At 40.0% G+C, this 20,145-nt stretch overlaps 1 protein-coding gene across 10 annotated transcripts in view; it reads left to right on the plus strand.

The window, feature by feature from the left end:
* ADCYAP1R1 (ADCYAP receptor type I) overlaps positions 1-20,145 on the plus strand; it is a 111,590-nt gene that overhangs the window by 71,107 nt on the left and 20,338 nt on the right. For all 10 annotated transcript variants that reach the window (XM_068175768.1, XM_068175712.1, XM_068175728.1 and 7 more), the window contains exons 6-12: positions 161-264; positions 1,234-1,331; positions 1,797-1,929; positions 4,575-4,728; positions 9,938-9,998; positions 15,185-15,254; positions 17,748-17,839. In XM_068175768.1, coding sequence (XP_068031869.1) covers positions 161-264; positions 1,234-1,331; positions 1,797-1,929; positions 4,575-4,728; positions 9,938-9,998; positions 15,185-15,254; positions 17,748-17,839 — 712 coding nt within the window. The remainder of the gene's footprint in view (positions 1-160; positions 265-1,233; positions 1,332-1,796; positions 1,930-4,574; positions 4,729-9,937; positions 9,999-15,184; positions 15,255-17,747; positions 17,840-20,145) is intronic.

Consider the following 20,145-nt stretch of genomic DNA (forward strand, 5'->3'; position numbering starts at 1 on the left):
ATCATTAAAGACCTCATTAAATTTCCAGAATTAAATCTATGGATAGGCAGATAAACAGAGCTTCCAATAGAACTGTGGGGTTTTCTTTGCACCAAGGAGAGGGAAGGGATGTCCTGGTTTTTTTCTTGGGATGTGACATTCCTGCTTGCCGTTGGCACAGGGGACATCAGCAGGAATTGCACTGAAGATGGCTGGTCTGAACCTTTCCCTCATTATTACGATGCCTGCGGCTTCGATGAGAACGAAACAGAGTCTGATAACCAGGTGGGAATTAATCTCATAATTAAAAACAAATGAAGGGGGGAGGGGGGAAGCAGCAGACTGCTCTCTGTCCAGCCTCTGGTCATGTTCTGATTTGATAATGATTAGAACAATCAGATGTACATGGGTATGGGAATAAATCACACAGACTCCACTTTCTTCATGGTGGAAAAAGCCCATTCTTTAGTCACATAACTCCTTTTTATTCAGTGTTACAGACCCTGTGTGGGACTCCAATTTGTCAATATCTTTCTTGACAATTACTTATTGTTTATTAACAAGTCGTTATTCTGTACTGATTGGTCACTCAAACCCCCGGGGTGTATGTGCAGGAAAAGTTACTTATGAGAGATAGTTTTCATTTTCTAATGGTGTAAAAACAGTTTATCCAGGTGCCAGTTGTTTTTCACCCAGGAATAGATTGTTATGTTAAAGAACTGCTCACTCCAGGATTGCTTTCACATGGGAACTTGCAAAGTGCCAGCTTGCTTTAGAAGAAATGACAGGCCAGCCAGAGCAGGCCTGATTTTATGAAGCCTCTCTTTATGATTTTTCTACCTTACTGCAACACATGGGTATAAAACTGTGAGAAGTGAGATCTGAATCCTTCCTGGGCCTGCATTGAATATTTGTAGAAGATGAGCTTTTAGTGTGATATAGCTTAGAACTTCTAGAATTGCAGGCTAACCCTCAATTCTACCCCTGTTGATAAAGAATCTCTTAGACAACTGGGTTTTTTTTCCTACAGATACTTATTAAAAAAAACCCAACAAATAGTCTTTGCTAGCTCACTGATAAATAACCTCAAGGTGTGCAGACCCAGCCCTAGAGCAGAGCTTGATGAGAATCTCAGAGGAAATGAGGAGAAACCAGGCTGTGCAAAGACACAGACTCTGCCTCTGGTTGCCCCTGCACGTTGGCAGGTGTGTGGCTGTGAATGAACCCTTTAACCTGTGGTTTTTGCCTCCCAAGGATTACTACTATCTCTCGGTGAAGGCTCTGTACACGGTGGGATACAGCACTTCCCTGGTTTCCCTCACCACTGCCATGGTCATCCTGTGCCGCTTCAGGTGAGTGGGGACACCAGCAGTGAGCTGCTCAGGCCCTGGAGGAAGGAAGCTGTAGCTCAGGTGCCCCAAAATGAGTTAAAGGTTTTATCTCACCAGAGGTAGAATAAGAAGGGGAAAATCCTTCAGCTGAGTTGCTCCCCCATCTTGGACACACTCCAGAAGCCACATTTCGGCAGAGCGTACGTGCAGCAGGAGAAGCTGTGGGTCTGGTTTATGAAACTTCACCAGCTGCATTGGGCTCATTCTGTTGTCTGTTTTATGCTTCTCTGTATCCTTTTACAAGGAAATCCCCAAATCCTTCTCTTTCTCAGGTTTAGGGCCAGTACTAACACAGTTTTGGCTAAGATGTTGCTGTTCTTAGTACCAAGGTGCTCTGGTAAAGTGTGTTCGGGCCCAGTATAACATTTCCATGAAATAAAACTCTTTCCTCTTTTTTTCCCCCCTCCCTTCCTATTTCCTCTCCAGGAAGCTTCACTGCACTCGGAATTTCATCCACATGAACCTCTTTGTTTCATTCATCCTCCGTGCAATATCTGTGTTCATTAAGGACGGGGTTCTTTATGCTGAGCAGGATGGAAACCACTGTTTTATCTCCACGGTGAGTCAAACTGAAACCAAATCCTTTTCCTTTACTTTTTTTCAGCTCGAGATAATGAAAAGCAGTGGGGCAGGCAGCAGTCTGTGGAGTACCATGAGATATTAGGGGAAAAGGTAGTTGGTGTTTAACTTCCCTCCCAGTTCTCAGCCAGACTGGATGTTTCATCTCGTGATGTCACCAGTGTCTTTCAGAACAAACCTACAGGTTTTATTTTCTACTCTGCCCTGATTGCTCCTCCCTTTCCCAGATCTCAGTGATAGGTGGGATGAGAGCAATTTCCTTCATCTGAATCTCTGGTTTCTCTCCAGAGCCTCAATTGTTCCGGATGTCAGGCAGTCATGTGTGAACAGGGTGACCATTCAGACACAGGGAATACACCTGAAGGCCACACTCTCAGAAAATAATCAGCATTACCCACATCTTTGTCTCTTAAATATGTAGTTTCATGCAGAGCACTCTTTCACTGATGCATTTAGCATTTATTATGTTTAAATCCCAATTCATTTCACATTTAAGGCTAGTATTTGATATGACAAATCAGCTGACTGGGTGTAATTATGATAGAATTACAAGCCAAGCTCTCCTTTATCCATCCAGTTATGAGCTAAATTCCCTGTGAGTCACTTCCACAAGGCAAGTGCAGCTGTGGAGTTTCGTAGTCAGCCTTTTCTTTGTCATTGAAACTAGTTTTTGATCTCAATTTTTCTCCACAAGAAAGCTGAAGCCATGTTAGGTCTGTAGTTTGCTCCTGCCACTCTTCCAATGGTGGCATCTGCCTCTTTGTTGGGAACCACTTAAAGCACAAAACACATTAAAATCAGCCATTTTATGACCAAAACTTCAGCCTGGGTAGAGCTTCCATGAAGAAACTCAAGATCTGATGGTTTAAACACCTTGATGGTAGATTTGGCCCAGAGGATGAAGTCAAAGGGGGAGCTAATCGCTGCCTCAGCAGGAGCTTCCATTTTATACACAGACTCTGCTCGGATCTGTTGGATTATGCCCTTTTTCCTCACACAAAACACCAATTTATCAAATTATACCCTTTTCTAACTCAAAAATAAAACAACTAAAAAGAATTTTTAAAACTTGTATTCTATTTTCAGTTTCATGCAAAAAGTAAAGCAATACAAATATTATAATTCACACCATCACAATCAAAAGCCAACTATTTCCTAATTACAATACATTATAAACATTTCTTAACCTATCAACTTTTACCACACCATACTATACATACCTTGAAACCAACCATCTAAAATTACCCCTCAAAAATCCTGCTGCAATACATCTTTCCTCTCAACAATATCTATCCTATTCCTTAACATTTCTAAATAAACATTTCTTATCTGAAATTTTACATACAAATACATACTACATAAAGTTTCTAGCAAACTTTAAACATTTTCTACAGATTCATTTCCCACAGGATTTGTTGGAAAATCCTACTTTTGTAGGACTAATGGCATCTCACTGGGGTGCAGTGCTGGAAAGACCAGTATGTCCTAGTCTAAGAGGGTAGAGCTTGGTTGCCACCTTAGGCCTTTGTCACAGAATTAATTAGGTTGAAAAACCCTCTGAAATTGAGTCCAACCATTCCTAAGCACTGCCAAATTCACCATTAACCACATCCCCAGGTGCCACATTTCCACATCTTTTAAACACTTCCATGCATGGCGACTCCACCACTGACCTGGACACTGTTCCAATGATTGACAACCCTCTTGGGAAAGAAATTTTCTTTACTATCCAAACTAAACCTCCTTGGATGCAATTTAATACAATTTTCTCTTGTCCCAGCATTTGTTACCTGGGAGAAGAGACTGACCTTGTTACCACCTCCTATCAGGGAGTTATAGAGAGCAATAATGTCCTGCCTGAGCCCCCTTTTCTCAAGCCTAAACAAACTCAGTTCCTTTTTTTAAAAAAAAAATTATATTTTAATTTTATTCTATTTTGTTTTTATTCCATTTAAATTTTATTTCTATTTTATTTTGTTAATTTTTTAAATTATATTTTATTTTAATTTTATTTTTAGTTTTCATTTTTCTTTAGTTTGCTCCTTCTCCTTTCCTGTCCATGAATGAAAGCTTCCATCTCTTTTTTTACAGCTGATCACTCAGCCTCCTTTCTCCTCACACTTCCTTCCATTTTCTGTCCTTGAGTGACAACACTGATGATGGATGGCAAGGAAGTGCAATTCCCAGCTGCACACAGGAGGGTTCATCCTTTCAGATCCCACTCTCAGGGCTTTCTACACCCATCCTGCCATTTCACATCCTTCTCTGGGTTTCTCAGTACACAACTGGATTTTTTTTCTTGCCTACATTTAATCCTGGAAGGGGGATTAAGTCCAGTAATTGGTGTTCACTGGGGCTGTGGGCCCTCAGCAGTACAGGACGTGCTCAAGCTGCTCTCAAATGCTCCTTGACCACTTCCCACTGGTAAAATTGACTTCCTCCCCATCCAGGCTTTGCTGTCTAAGTGATACCTGCCATTTTCACATCCTTTAAAACCTTTACCATTAAAAGTGTGTAATACCAGCCCCAGCTCTTTCCACTGAGAGATATGGAGAGATTGAAAGCATTTTTCCTGTTAGGCCTAAGCAACACAGAAATAACTTTGCTCTTCTCCATCCCCTGCAGGTGGAATGCAAAGCAGTGATGGTGTTTTTTCACTACTGTGTCATGTCCAACTACTTCTGGCTGTTCATTGAGGGGTTGTACCTCTTCACTTTGTTGGTGGAAACCTTCTTCCCCGAGAGGAGATATTTCTACTGGTACACAATCATTGGCTGGGGTACGTGGCACTTCTTGTCTCCAGCGTTGTCTCGGTGTGCAGGATGGCTCCATAAATCACGTGTGGTATTTCCATGTCAGGTTTCAAATTATGATTTTAGTCTTGAAGATGTTGAAATTATGTTGGAATGATGCTGGAATTCGAAATGCAAGTAACTCTCAGAACTTTGGGCCTGTAAGCCAAAGCTTAGAATTAAACCCAGGATTTGGTCTGAGACCTTGGAAAAGGCTCCCAAACTGAGGTGCCACAAGTGAGTTTAAAGCAGAGACACATTAAGCTAAGTCTAGAGTTTTAGAGTTTAAGATATAAAAAAAATAAAAGTAGTTACAGAGGTAAACAAGAAGTTTAGAATGCAGCACTGCAGGTTTGTGTGTCATAACAGGATTGGCTAAGAAACACATGGACCCATGCTTAAGAAACATATGGACCCATGCTTACACTGTAGCATGGGTCAATAAGATGAAATATTTAAGGATTGGGCCAAAAACATAAATATCCTTGTTGGCAGTGTTTTATTGGTCAAGAACTCCTTGAAAGGTCTTGTAACTAAGAAGATCTTGTGACCTTCTGAACCATGCTGTAATGATGTGAGCCAAACTCACCCTTCCTATTTATGTGAAGGATAGGAAAAATAAACCATATCATCAAAAATAATTCAAAGGTCCCATCTCAAATTCCTTCCAAAATTCCCCACAAGTGAATTATCACAGCATAGAAATACCACTGCAACCCAGGCTGTGTTGTGATTTTTTGTGTGAATAGAGTTGCACTGAAATCTGGAGGACACCACATATCTTGCAGAGGTGTAATCTGCAACAGAAAATTGCCTCCTGCAAGATACGATCTTAACATCAACTTCTTCAGCTTAATCAAATCTGCAAGGCTAAGTCCAGTCCATTTTCTAAGGCTTCATTTGTGCCTTTCTTCCACATAATAACTAAATTGAAAATGTATCCAAAGGGTATTCACATCTGCTTATCCTACTTGGATGGGAAATAAAAACTTGCACTGGGAAGGAACAATATTTATTTCAGAAAAGCCAGTTAAATGATGATAACCATGGTAATTCTTTTTCATTCTGGCCTTCTGGATATAAATTGATTCCTGTGATGTGTTAATGCAAGCAGTTCTTTGCAGATGTTTTTTGTGCAGAAGTTAGATGGTGAATGCAGAAGAATACATTAATTTAAAATGTTCCCTGAGAATGTTAAACTCAATTTTTATACTTACAGACACTTTTGAATTAGAAATAATCCTGTATATTCATGTGCAAAATCTACACACAAACCCCATGCCTTAAACTACTCTCCTTTGAAGAAACATCTTTATGTAGCCTGAACCTTCAAGAAATAACAGATGGTCTCATTTTTCCCTCCTGAAGCAGCTGTACACAAATCAAAATTTTCATCTCCTGGCAAAGACTCTTTACAGTAGGGAGAGAAAATATTTCTACAAGGTATAGAGGTAAAGAAGGTATATAGAGAAAGGAGTCAACAAAATATCATTAATGATCTGTGCCATAAAAAGGCTGTTGGAAATGGATGGTTACTGGAAAAGACCCTTGGAAAAGAAACTGTTGGAAAAGGTGTTCAGGGTTCCTTTTGCACCCTCCCCAGCTGTATAATCACATTATAGCTGAGAGAAAAGTGTGTTTCCAAGGAGAAATTGGGGGTTATGTACATGGAAATCTGGCAATTAGAAATGAAAACAATGCAAAATTGAAATTTGTAAAACCTTTGTAGTCTGAGCATAAATCAGAGGCTGAGTTCCTTTAATTAAGTTTGCACAATTTTCATATCTGTGGATTTGTGTGAATGTGAGAATATTGAAAACCAGCTTATATTAACTGACTTCAGTATTTTTTTAATCAGTCCATGTAATGAATAAACTGCCCAGATGGATTAATTCTGTAATGCAACCTCAAAATATTTAGTTTTTAGTTTAGTGCCATAGATAATAACCGGCACTGAACTAAACACTGGACTTCACAGAATCCCAGAATGGTTTGGGTTTGAAGGGACATTAAAGATCATCTGTTGCACCCACTGCCACGGGCAGGGACACCTCCCACTATCCCAGGTTACTCCAAGCTCTAATGTCCAACCTGGCCCTGGACACTCCCAGAGATACAAGGGCAGCCACAGATGCTCTGGGAATTCCATCCCAGACCCTCCCCACCCTCCCAGCCAGGAATTCCTTCCCAATATCCCATCCATCCCTGCCCTCTGGCAGTGGGAGCCATTCCCTGTGTCCTGTCCCTCCATGCCTTGTCCCCAGTCCCTCTCCAGCTCTCCTGGAGCTCCTTTAGGCCCTGGAAGGGGCTCTGAGCTCTCCCTGGAGCCTTCTCTTCTCCAGGTGAACATTCCCAGCTCTCCCAGCTTTTGCTCCAGCAAAAGCAGATGCTCCAGCCCTTGGAGCATCTCTGTGGCCTCCGCTGGGTTCATTTCAGCAGGTCCATGCCCAGCTTGGATAGCTGGTCCAGGTCCAGCTTGTGTTGGTGGCACAACACTCCAAGCACTTCAGATTCAAAGCAGCATCAGCAATATCCACTAATAACTCTCCAGATTTGGATGGTTCTGGCTTGTTTTTGTTTTTGTTTGTTTGTTTGTTTTTAGACACAATTATTTTCTCATCTCCCACATGTTTCAGCTGGACTCATAGATCCCCGGACCTGGTGGGAGCAATTGGCAATTTGCAAAGCCAACAGAGGCAGTTCCAAACTGTGGATTCCATCCCCAGAGGGCAAAAGCAGCCCCTCAGCTCAGGGATGGTAGGGAGGAAGCTGCACTGAAGCAGTGAGAAACAAGAGCTCAGCACTTTGCAGCATCTGGATGTTGATCTGTTTCTCCAAATGTGCTGAGACCTCAGTGTCCTCACCTTGAGGGATTAATGAGAACTACATATGGGTCTGTTGATCCAGGCAGTTTTTTTCTTCCTAAATCTGCAATATGCTGGTGAATTCTCTGGATGGACTGCTGTCTTCCTGAGCTCTCTTCTAATGCCTGCTCCTAATGATGCCTCAGGTTTTAGCTTTTATATTTTCAGATTCTGTGCTGCTTTAGTGTGTGAGTCTGAGCTTCGTATCAGGGGATGGTGAGCTCTCAGCACAGAGCAGGGAGACAAAACAATTCCTTCTCCAGCTGGGCACCAAGGACAAATGATCCAAACCTCAGGCCCAGGAGCACAAACAACGTGGGCTGGAGAGAGAAAAACAAGCAGGATGGGACTTCATGGGCTAAAGCTGGAATTGGACAATGGACTCCAATGTGCAAATGGAGCAGAACTGATCAAAGTGAGAGCCCCAGTGAGTGGTCGTGCATTTTGGGACCATTTTGGTTCATCTTGGGTGCAGCCCTGGCTGGGCGCTTGTGCTGCCCAAGGTGGATCCATGGAGGAGATCCTTTTAATAAATCCCTGCTTTATTCTTTAGCTCTGTCCAGCTTCTGTTCTAGGTCAGCCTTCAGAAGACATCTCTAACTCAGGGCAGCACAAGTCAGCAAGAATAAATCTCAGCCTTCAGGGCTTGTCTGTTTCCTAACAATCCTAAGAAGCTGAAAGGAGGCGATGGAGAGATAGAAATCTTTTGATGTAAAGAAAAGTAGTGTGAGGATATGTATATTCATACAGCAGATGGTTCAAAGCTCCAAGCTGATCTGAAACTTGGGGTTTTTAAATGCATTTTTAGGACACATTTAGCTTTTAATTCTGCCTTCCTGCACATTTTACAGATTTGGAATGCTATTCATAACATCAAAATTTATATAGAGGAAACTAAATAAAGCATGAGACCCATGTTTTATAGAATCAAAGAAAGGTTTGGATTGGAAGAGACCTTAAAACTCATCTCATTCCCACCCCCCTTCCCTGGACACTTTCTACCATCCTAGGTTCCTGCAAGCCTCATCCAGCCCAGACTTGGACACTTCCAAGGATGGGGCACCCACAGCTTCTCTGGGCAGATACTTGATATTTAAGGTTTAGTTTGATAAAATTAAAATTAAAGTTTGGTATTTAAATATTAATCTTAACTCCTTAAGGGCAAAAAGGGTTTTTCTAAGTGTTTTCTAGGTATTCACCTGTGGGAAAAGCAGACTTCGACTGAAATTTAATATGCATAATTTCTTCTCCCCAAAGCCTGTAATTTTATTTCTTTATATCATTTTCTTTCCAAATTTTTCTCTATGTGCTTGTTTGAAGGAGGAGGGCTCCATCAGTCACCCAGGTCTAACAGGGATATTTTTATTTCTGATGGTGGGAATATGATTAGACAGAAGCTCGTCTAAGTGGGTTCAAATGACTGACTAATTAATGTGACATCAACACAGCCTTGCAAAATGTATTAAATATAATTGTTCCTGTCAACTCACCACAGTCTTGTTCACTGTTGGGAGCTGGGGTTATCAAGGTCCTTGTTTTGTTTGGTTTTTTAACACTTTTTTTCCAGCACTTTTTTTGAACAGATGTCAGCAGTTTCTTAGTCAAAGATTTTATTTACCATACAGCAGAGATCCAACTTACCCAGGGTTGTCTTGCACAAATGCATTATTTTATTAAAATATTTCCACTGGGAAAAAAAATCACACTTCTATGATTTTCAGAAAGGAAAATAAATCCAGGTTTCTCAGTGAGTTCTTACTGTTTTAATTAAATTTGCATTTTACATGCATTTTTTGAAAATGAAGAAATGTCTGAAATAGGAATTAAATCCATACTCCAGTACTCATTTTTGGAGTCTGTTTTGGTTGAATAAGTAAGGAAAAACTGGTTATTTACACAGTTACAGAGAAAACATACATAAATAATTTACAAAAAAAACCCACAGAAGAACACACAGAATCCAAAAATGCCGTTCCAGCTCAACTTCTGGCACTACAATTCTTGCATTATCCCAGTAGCCCCAGACATGGATGTGGTTATTCTCTTCTGTCCAGATTTTGTTTTATTCTTCATGCAACAAGATGCAGTAAAGCACTGAGCAACAATGACCTGGCACAGCATCATTCTTTCCTGCTCCCAGTTTCGCTCCTACAATCCCACCCCTGACTGACAGGGATGTTTCCGGATCTCTGAATTAACTCAATAAATTGGTTTATCCCATGCACAAGTGTTGTCAGGGAACAAAACCTCAGTGGAGAGCTCGCATAAATGCTCAGTGCTAAGTATCAAGTGTGTCTAGACTGTTCATGTGTCACTGTCTTGTCCTCTGCAGGTACCCCAACAATTTGTGTCACTGTCTGGGCAGTGCTGAGGCTCCACTTCGATGACACTGGGTAGGTGTTGCTGCATGGGAAATAGTTTCAGGTGCATCCAGCACCATGGCAAGGGTGCCACAGGAGTGTGGTGATTGGAGAAAAATCACAGGGAGAAAGAATCCTTTAGGTTGGGAAAGACCTCCAAGGTCACCAAGTCCAAGCTGTGACTGATCCCCACCTTGTCCCCAGCCCAGAGCACTGAGTGTCACCTCCAGGCCTTCCCTGGACACCTCCAGGAATGGTGTCTTGGTTTGAAAAGAGAGGTGACTGCTAAGGAAGGCAGGAGCCTCCCCTGAAATGGAAAATGCAAACCCCTTCCCTCCAAAATATTATCATTTTGAAATTAAGAGGCTCTCAGACAAAGATATGGGAGCAGGAATAACAGTTCCTTAATAGGAAAATTAAAAATACAAATGCAATAGTAAAAAAAAAACAACAACAAAAAAAAAACCACAAAACACACACACAAAAAAAAAACAACAACCAAAAAACCACTGCCAGAGTCAGAACAGGTGGTCCTGGCAGCCTGTGGGTCAGGGTGGTGGCAGCAGTCCCATCCCATGGTGGCTCAGCCCTCCTGCAGTGCCAGCTGTGCTTCTGCTGGAGCAGGGATCCTGGACAAGGCTGGAGTTTTCTTCTGAAGCTCCAGGGCTGCTGGAGATGGGCCTGAGCTTCCTCTGGGAATGCAGTGGGGAAGAAAGCTGCTCCTCTGAGAATGCAGTGGGCAAAGGCTGCTGTGGTGTTGCAGGAGTCAGATTGTATCCAGGTAGGAATGCTTGGCTCCTCCCCCTGGGTGGAGCCTCTCCCCATGGGATGATGGAATTTTCTCAGCCATGCAGGGACACTCACTGGCCATGAACAGAAGAGATCTCCTGGAGGGAGGATTGGCTGTGGGAGAGGTTAAGAAAACTGCCCAATGAACAGGAGATAACTGCCCCAGCTCTGACAGATGGTGATAGAATACTCACCCCATTTCCAGCCTAAGACAGACGGGGACTCCAAACCTCCCTGGGCAGCCCCATCCAAAGTTCAAAAACCCTTTTAGTGGAAAAATTCTTCCTGATGTCCAGCTTGAACCTCCTGTGGCACAACTTGAGGCCATTTCCTCTTGTTCTGTTTTATCCTTTCATTTCTCACATCCATTTGTGTACAAACATAATTTAGGTCCAGAGTTCAAGCATTTTCTATTCACAGAGTTACAGTTTGATGTCTGTGCCACCACTGCAGTTCCTAAAAGAACCAGGCATCAAACCTGTAAACCAGCAGCTGACCCCATTCCTTCCTTCATTAAATTACTGGAGTGCAGGATATTATTTGTCTCATGTTACAGTGGGATTCCACATAATTCTCTGCTTCTTTCCCACTGATTGTGAAGGAAGATGAAGGTGATGAGCTCAGCTAGAGAAATTATTGGAGATAAATCTGGTACAATGCAAGAAATCTGCAAAAGGCTTTGCTGAGCTTTGATTTGTCAGGGCAATTAAGAGTTTAGCTTCCCACTGAGGAGGGTTTTCCATTAATTTTGCAGGGGAGGTGAATAGAGAAACAGAAATCTACATTCTGTCTTCTGTGTGAAAAAAATATTTCATAAAGAATTCAAAAGAGTAGGTCCTTCCCAAATTGTCTCTTTTGGTAAGAGAAAAAAGCTGCAAATACCCTGTTCTGAATAAGCAGAAGGAAAAGCTGCTCCCAGAGCTGGACCTGCTATTTTGGTAGTCAGTATCTACTCCTATAGAGCAGCAGGTGTGGCAGGTAGGAATGGATGTGCATTTACACCCTGAAAAGACAAACTTGACAATGATTTTTCATGACAGCTATGCTTGAATCTGGTGAAATGTTAGAAAAAATGAGGCAGACTGAGTAAAATGTCAAAAATCAGTCAGTGGTTCTTTCAAAACACAGAAATGAGCGAAAGTCATTGAGGCTTATGCTTTAATTTTGCCTAATACTGGAAATACCTCGATGCAAAATTTCCACAAAACTCATTAGGTGTCAGGTTTTCTTCATCCTTGTTCATTCAGACTCTCTCTGGAAAGCCAATAAAGACTTTCCTCCACTGGGGATGCCAGTGCTGAGACCCAATGTTCTATTTTGACATTAGGACAAATTAAATCATTTATTTCCATGCAAAACAAGTCAGAAACCCCTGTTGAGTCATTATTATGATTGCAGCACTGGCCCTGAAAGCACTAATTTCTCTTACAAGTCCAAGCACCTCTTGCATTTTGTAGGTAGGGAGAATGTCTTGCACAAGGAAAAAGAAAAACAAAACAAACCAAAAACATTCCTATTATTTAGAGAAGCTATTTAGCATGCAAAACATTTAGACAGATTCTAGCTGAGAGTCTCAGTGGTTACTTTTTAAAAATCAGCCAGCATTATTCTGGGAGTGGGGTAGAAGCCAGCATGAGCCCGAAAACATTGTGGAAATTACTGAACTGGAGAACCACAGTGGCAAAGGCATGGACTGAAATACAGTCTCAGAACCTGAGTCCCCTCCTGCCTGTTCCTTATAAAACTGGCAGAGCTCCCTCGACTTCAGCTTCTGATTTCCATCACTGTAAGTGACAGGATTGAGGAGATAAATGCAGCTGTCTGTTGATCCAGAGCTCTGCTCCTGATTTAAGTGGAGTTATTCCAGATGTGCACCAGAGATCAGCCTTTGGCCTCTGCAAAATGGAAATCACATCCCTTCCCCAGCCCCCTGGCTCCCTTCATCCATCCTAAAAAAGAATAATTTCTTTTCATCCTGCACTGTAGGGAAGCATTTGACAGAAATTAGGGAGCTTGTTTACATAGTGCAGAAAATTCCAAATGTTCTGTCGTGCATTCCCACTTTTTTTATCTGAAGAGGAGATGGTGGTTCCTTCCCCCACATTTATCCTGCACGTGTCACAGGGACTGGACATCACTGAAAGTCCTTGAAAAAATCTGTGTGAGATTGATCTGATTCATTGTTGACACCTACAAGGTGGAAGTGGGAATTGAGCTCCTGGAAAAACAGGGGAGGGGTTTAAGTAGAAAAAAGGGTCTAAGAAGAGGAGAAGAAAAAAGCAGAGAGGTCTAGGAATAGGAATTTGTAGGGAATGATGTATCACCCCAGACTGCACATTTAAAGTACCTCAGTGTGGGAAAAAAACCCCAAAACAACCTCCAAGGTCCTCTTTGTGCAAACCGGATTATGGGAAAATTAACTGGGCTGTTGATCTTTACAGTCCAGATAACTGGAATTAGAGGTGGATTCCTATCCCTGTAATTCCTCATTCCTACACAGACAAATTGCCATACATCAATATCTATTTTTACAGCTAAATTAATAGGAGAATTTACCCAGATTCTTCCAACATTTGTCAATTCACTAAAGACTTTCAGAGCAGATTTAATGTCCATCATAAGGAGGTTGAGCTCTGCAGATAATGGGTAATTTTCATTAGAAAACACCTAATTTATAAATGCATAAAAAGAATTTAAAAGATAATTGGTGATTTTAGGCCCATACCATTGCTGATCACTGACAAAAAGTCTGATTTCCAGACTGTAGGTGAGGAGATCCCTCTGAGCATTTATCCCCTTTCAAACATTTTAAGCTGGGCATCCAAAATGAGATAACTAGGAAATATTAATTTGTACTTGGAAATCTCAGTCATCAACCCCTTAGATTGTGGGTGATTTCAGGTTTCCATGCCGTGCAAACAGAAGCAAAATTACATAAATCTGTGTAAATTTTCTCACTTCTCATCAGCTGTACCATACAAATCCTTACTGTTGGATTTATGGGGATCCAGTAAAATACTGTCCATCTGAAATGAATATTGTTCAACTGAAAAGAATGAAAGAATGAAAATAATGAGAAAGAATGAAAAGAATGAATACTGTTCAACTGCAAATATGGGTTTAAATGAAATTTCTAAACCAGGCATCACTCAGCCATTTGGGATTTCTCTCACACACACTCTGATGATGGGATTTTAGCTCTGCCTCCTCACTTTTACGTATGCATATAGTTTTGTTTAAAGATTTTCACTTTTCCTCCAGATGCTACCCCACAACCATTTAAATGACACTGAAGTTGTAGTAAGCTCTCATGAGACCAGCAGTGTTTTATTCCTGTATGTTCTTCCCAATTGTTTTTTGGCATTTGACAAATGCGCCATGACAGCCTCTGCTGGGACTTTGGCTCATTTCCCAGCGGGAAGGAAAAACTCCTTCTCAGAACTGCAAGTACAATTTAGAGAGATTTCCATGATTTTATATTTTCTAGGGAGAAAATGAGGGGAAGAAAGTGGAGGCAAATGAAAGAAAAATTTTAGTTGAGAAATTCTTGATGACTTAAAAAAGTAACGGAGACATTTCTCAATAATAAATAGTAGTCGTTATAATAGTGTAGCAGGGCCTGGAAAATAAGATTATTTTCATTATTATTGGTTTTCTAGCTCTAAAAATGTATGTAAACATACATGAATGTTTATGAATATAAGCCATATATTGAAATGTCCAAGTGCACCTTGAAATAACCTTCTGCAGAATCCTTTGGTGATTTCAGAGAAAGATTTTAAACTCTGGGGTAGAAATGTCATTTTATTTATGATTACTCACTAGCAACAGCTTAACACAGGAGCTGACCCCAACTGTTGCCCAGTATTAGATCCTTCTCAGATGAATCCTGGATAGGACTTGCAACCCAATGACTGGAAAATCATTCCAATATGTGAATACAACCAGGATCCTGGTTGTACTGGAAATGTGTCAAAATCCTTGTGTCAGGGTCAGAAGCCAACATTCATATCTGTTAACCCTAGAAAAGTAAGTGAGACGTCAAACTTTGGAATAAACATCAAAAAAATCCCCATCCATTTGTATCTCTTTTTTTTTTAAGGACAATTTTATGGTTGTATTATAGACACAGAAACACACTTAAAGGGTTTTTCCCAAAATATCTAAGCTGTTTAACAGGAATACCATCAAAACTGCTGCAAAAAATACTTCTTTTACTTCCAAATGATTGTGGAAAGGCAGTAAAAGAAAGCTGCAATAAGACAAAATAAAGAACTATCACTTTGAACTTAGATAAAATAATTTAGCTGTGAAACCAATTTCTCACATTCTACCCCCTTAAAAACAATTGTAAATTCATTAATTTCATGGTTATGTCTTGTTTTCTTTCTTTCTCTTTCCCCATCCCATTCTTTCCTCAACGACTGCAGCTGCTGGGACATGAATGACAACACGGCCTTGTGGTGGGTGATCAAGGGTCCCGTGGTTGGGTCAATCATGGTGAGTAGCCCCTGGAGACGACACTACCTCAGCTCTCCTGAGGACAAATTTAAACATCTTAAAATACTTTACAAGCTGTGCTGCACCCCTGTGCTGGACTGGTGGGCAAATTCTCTGAATTTCCATTGTTTGCCACCCACAAAGCCAAGGAATTTCATTATTAAGAAGGATTAATATAAATTAAATGATGGAGCACTGCCTGCAAGCAAAGGAGTTATTCAGTTAGACACAGACACAAATGCTATCATTAAGACCCCAGAGCATGTGAAACATTTGTCTGGGGCTGGCAGAGGTGTCATAGGATGTATGGAAATACTGGGTCAATTGGGGTGGCAGCTGAAGGCCAACTGGGGCAGTCCAGGGTATCTAAAACAACAGTAGTGTCAGTGACCAGGAAAATGCACTCTGTCTGCTGAATGGGATTAACATCACAGCTGCATTTATTTATCTAATATTAGATTTAAAATAGTACTTGGTCATAGTGCAGGATGCTATGTTGCCAGCAAGGTGCCTGAGCTCTCTTTCCTTGATAGAACCCTTGGATTTGGCTCAAATTTTGTCAGATACCTGCACATGGAGGACTGAGAGGTTCCAAAGTGCCCTGTTTGGGCCTCACAGAATAGCTAAAATTGGAAAGAATTACTGGAAGTCATTTAGTCCGACCTCACTGTTTAAACAGGATTCCCTAGAACATATAATTCAGGATTGTGTACAGATGGATTTTGAATATCTGAGGAGAAGGAGATATTCTGGTGCTCCAAATAATACAAGAATTTTAAAATGCTGTTGGGCTCCTGCATTTAGGAAAATAAATTGAGCCCCTAGACAATATGGTCAGTGGCACCTGCAAATCCTTGCCACATGTAAGTGTCTCATTCTGGGTATTCTAAGTTTCTCTCCACACACCACAGACATAATTAAGCAGGTTTTCAGTGGATTTTGTGGGAATTCAGACATCCAGCTCACAGGTAACCAATAAAACAGGAAGTTTCATCAGGTTTGGTGTTTCTCCTTTGAAATCTTCAGACAGCTCTGTAAAGTCCAGCAGCTATCAGATAAATGAAAGGAAATTCAGCCAATTTCAGCACCAAAACAGAGAGGGTTTCATGATCCAAGTTTTGTTTTTTTTTTTTTTCCATTTGTGAATTTCTGTGTTTTGCAGGCACAGTCTATGAAGGATCATGTTCTGCTTGGGAAATCAATTAAACCTGGTTTCTGTCAAAGGCATTAAAGAACCAAGCAACCAGCAAGGGATGATTGGGCTTCTCCAGCCCTTTGTAGTCCTCATATCAGACAGAAACTGCTGAAGACGTTAGAGTTCTAGGTGCTGAGAATTTTAGACTTTCTGTACTGACAGACTCTGACTCCCAAGAAAGCATTACATTTGACCTGAAGCCATAGAGAAAGCTTCCAAAATTGATTGATGACACTAGGATTACAAGTGTGTAGTTTAATTAGAAGTGTGTAATATCACAAGGTGAAAAACTTAGAGTTTTGGGTTTTAGAATGTAGTAATATATATAGGACAAGATAGAAATTTCAAAACAGAGACTAATCCTTCTTCTTCACCTTCTTCTCTGTAAGTTTGAGTAGTATTTTGTAATTAAACAGAAAAGTCCACATTGTGGACTTTGAGTGATTAGTCATTAAGTTAAAAGTGAAAATAATTTAAATGTAATTTCTTAATTAGATAGTTTAACCTTAAAAAACTTATAACAAAAAATAGTTAACCATTTTATACCTTTTTAGTAGAATACTACAGAACTCCCTGCCTGTGAGACTGTAACATAAATAGGAAAAAATAAACATTTGAGTCAAGTACCTTCAGGTACCTTCAATCCCAATCTCAACCAAAAATACCCCAAAACCAGCATTATAATTGTGCCCCATGTAAGAACTCACAACCTTCAGATTATGAGGCTGATGCAGATGCTCATGTTCAGTTCCTGGTGTCTCCCTACATGAGATTTTATCATGGACCAACTTAAATTTCCACTGTTCAGGCTCTAAGAAGCTGGGGAGTTGGTGACAGCCTAATCTCAAGCCAAAGCATTGAAATAAACTAATTTTATCATTCTCCAGGTTTTTAAAATGGAGAGAAACTCTTAAACTGAGAAGTCTGTTGGACAGAGAACAGGAGTTAAAAATGCCTTTACTATGGAGGTCTTTATTTTAAGGCCTCGTTTTTTTTTTGTGCAGGGATCTTTCTTTTTACTTTGCACTGGTTGATAATAAAAAATTTTGAAACATTTCCATTTATGTTTCTCTTCTCTTGTCTTGAAACTGCAGAAATTCTGCCTCATTTTAGCTGCAGCAAAGGGGATAAGACCCTTGTGAACTTTCCCCATTACTCCTGACCCTGTAAAACTTTTAAATATGGTTTGGAGAAGAAAAAAGAAATGTAACAAGCAAGTCACTGGGAATGTCTCATTTTCATGCTTTGTAAAAGTATGTCATTGTCACAATTTTTTTCCTTTTTTTCCTTTCCCCCAGATAAACTTTGTGCTTTTTATTGGCATAATTGTGATACTTGTGCAGAAACTCCAGTCACCTGACATCGGGGGCAATGAATCCAGCATTTACTTGTAAGTACAAATAAAGCAGTAATCAGTTTAAATTACTGATATACACATAGGAAAAACCCACAAAGTAAAAAAGAAACCACAGCTGAATTAGGTTGATTTTTGAAAAGAGTTGAAAGGCCTTGTAAATTATTTTGGTTGACTTAAATTTTTCAATCCATCAGCTGTGTAAGTGCATTTTAATGCCAGCTTTCACATTTCTTTAAAAGGTCCATTAAATAAGCATAAATACAACATTAAAACCAAACCCAACCCAAATCTAATGTTTTTACATGTCAGTTATCTGAAAATTAACATAATGGTATAAAAATTGTTATCCTCATGGGATGCTTTGCTGTGCTTCATAACTTCCAGGACATGGTTCAAAGTTCAGTGAAATCAATGAGATTTGGTGAAAATGTTTAATTAACTTTAGGCTGAATTATATTGTAGGCAGATCCCCTAGACATGCATGTGTCCATGTTTTGTGTAAACTTGAATACATTCCACTTAAGCCAAACATTTCACACACACACATTTAAAATTGTTTTAAAATGCACATTAATCCTAAAATTTTCCTGTAGATGTTTGCAGCTTGGTGACTTATATGGTTTTGTAAGATGGAATCCTTTTTATTAGCTTCCACCTCATAAGAGGGCAGAGGTTGTCCAGTTGAGGTGGTTGTCATTATATTTTTTTGTTCATGCAGTCATTCTCCATATAAAAATTATAAAATCCTCTGGAATAACTAGGTTATGGGGCAGCACATCTGGTGTTGGCCTAAACACCACACACATTTGGTTTTGGGATTTTTTTTGTGAGCTTGAGTGTTTTCTTGCACACATAGACACAGGTAGGACTATTTAATTTAGTAGTAAATTCCTGATGAAAATAGGCAAGCTATGAACACCTTAAATAAAAGTAAAGCAAGAGATGCTTATTTGGTAGCAAATACAATTACCCAGGGCTTAGTTTCACCCTAAGTAACCACAATCATAGTATAATGATGTCATCCATCTAAATGACAATTTTCAGAGAAAAATATATCCTCCAGCTGCCTATTTTTCTTTCCCCACCCCTTGTTATCTAGTTTAGATTAGTATTAAATAATAATATTTTCTGCATCAATTCTCATGTCTGTAGCCAGACATCCACACTGAAAGCACTGCCCCTTTCATCTTGGTCTAAACTATGTTTCCACAGCCAGAAATAATGCTTTAAATTGATTCAGTGGGCGGATTTACCTCTAACATACAACTGAGGATGAGACTTAGTGACTAGGTTAACTTGTGCATGGTCTGCCTAGGTCTTGCATGAGGCTTCCCATGGATGTTCTGCTGGGAAGCCAACCCTGAGTTCTTAGATTTTAATTAACACCTGAGATATGCAGAGCTCATTTTGAATCTGAATTTTTAAGTGCATGTTGGGTGTCTGCTGCACATCTCACATATGAAGCAAAGCATGCCACAGATTCCAAAGATTTAACTGGATTATCAAACATCCCTTGTCATCTTGGATAAATATGGTGACTGGGTTTTGCTGGTGTTTTTCCTATGTGTATAGTTAGCCACCAAAACCAAGAGAAAACATCATATTTTCTGTTCCATTCGCTGCCATTATTTTTTTCTCATGTTTTTTTGCAACTTTTATAACCGGGTGTGTATAAATCGATCTCGCATTGATGTATGTGTTTTGGAGTGGAGTGTTGTTTATCCAAACAGATTTGACAGCAGCAAAGTTCACACAGGGACGATAAAAAGGACTGAAATTGATAATTCTGTGCAGATATACACCAGACAGAATCAATATTTGTGCACACAAACCCTGCAAAAAGGGAGCTTGTAAGGAAGGAAGACAATAGATCATAATCTGGTTTTGTCACCATATTGAAATATCTCACATTTAGACTGTGGCTCATATTAAGCATTTTCCATGTTCTATTTTGCTGTTTAAACCTATTGTAGCATCATTCCATCAGACCAAATTCCTCATCCAGATCTTTATTCCAGAACATCTTTAAGCACTTTCCCTTTAGTAGGTGAGGAACGATGAGGTTGAGGAAGGGTTTTCAGCCTGTTTCTGAAGGTAATACCACATGGATCTGCAGCAGGGATTGAGATTTATTCTAATATCAGTCTTCCATTTTTTGGAATAACCCTTTAGACATCTGATATTTGGTACTTCCATCATCACAAAAAAAAAAAAAAAAAAAAAAAGACCCCAAAAACTTGGCTACTGACTTTGAGCAGGATTTATTTTTTTATGTATTTGATACATGTTTAGGTTCAAGTCCTTGTAATGACTATTTTTGTTAGAAAAATCTACCTCTT

The sequence above is a fragment of the Anomalospiza imberbis genome, chromosome 1 (genome assembly GCF_031753505.1).
Source record: "Anomalospiza imberbis isolate Cuckoo-Finch-1a 21T00152 chromosome 1, ASM3175350v1, whole genome shotgun sequence".
NCBI lineage: Eukaryota > Metazoa > Chordata > Aves > Passeriformes > Viduidae > Anomalospiza > Anomalospiza imberbis.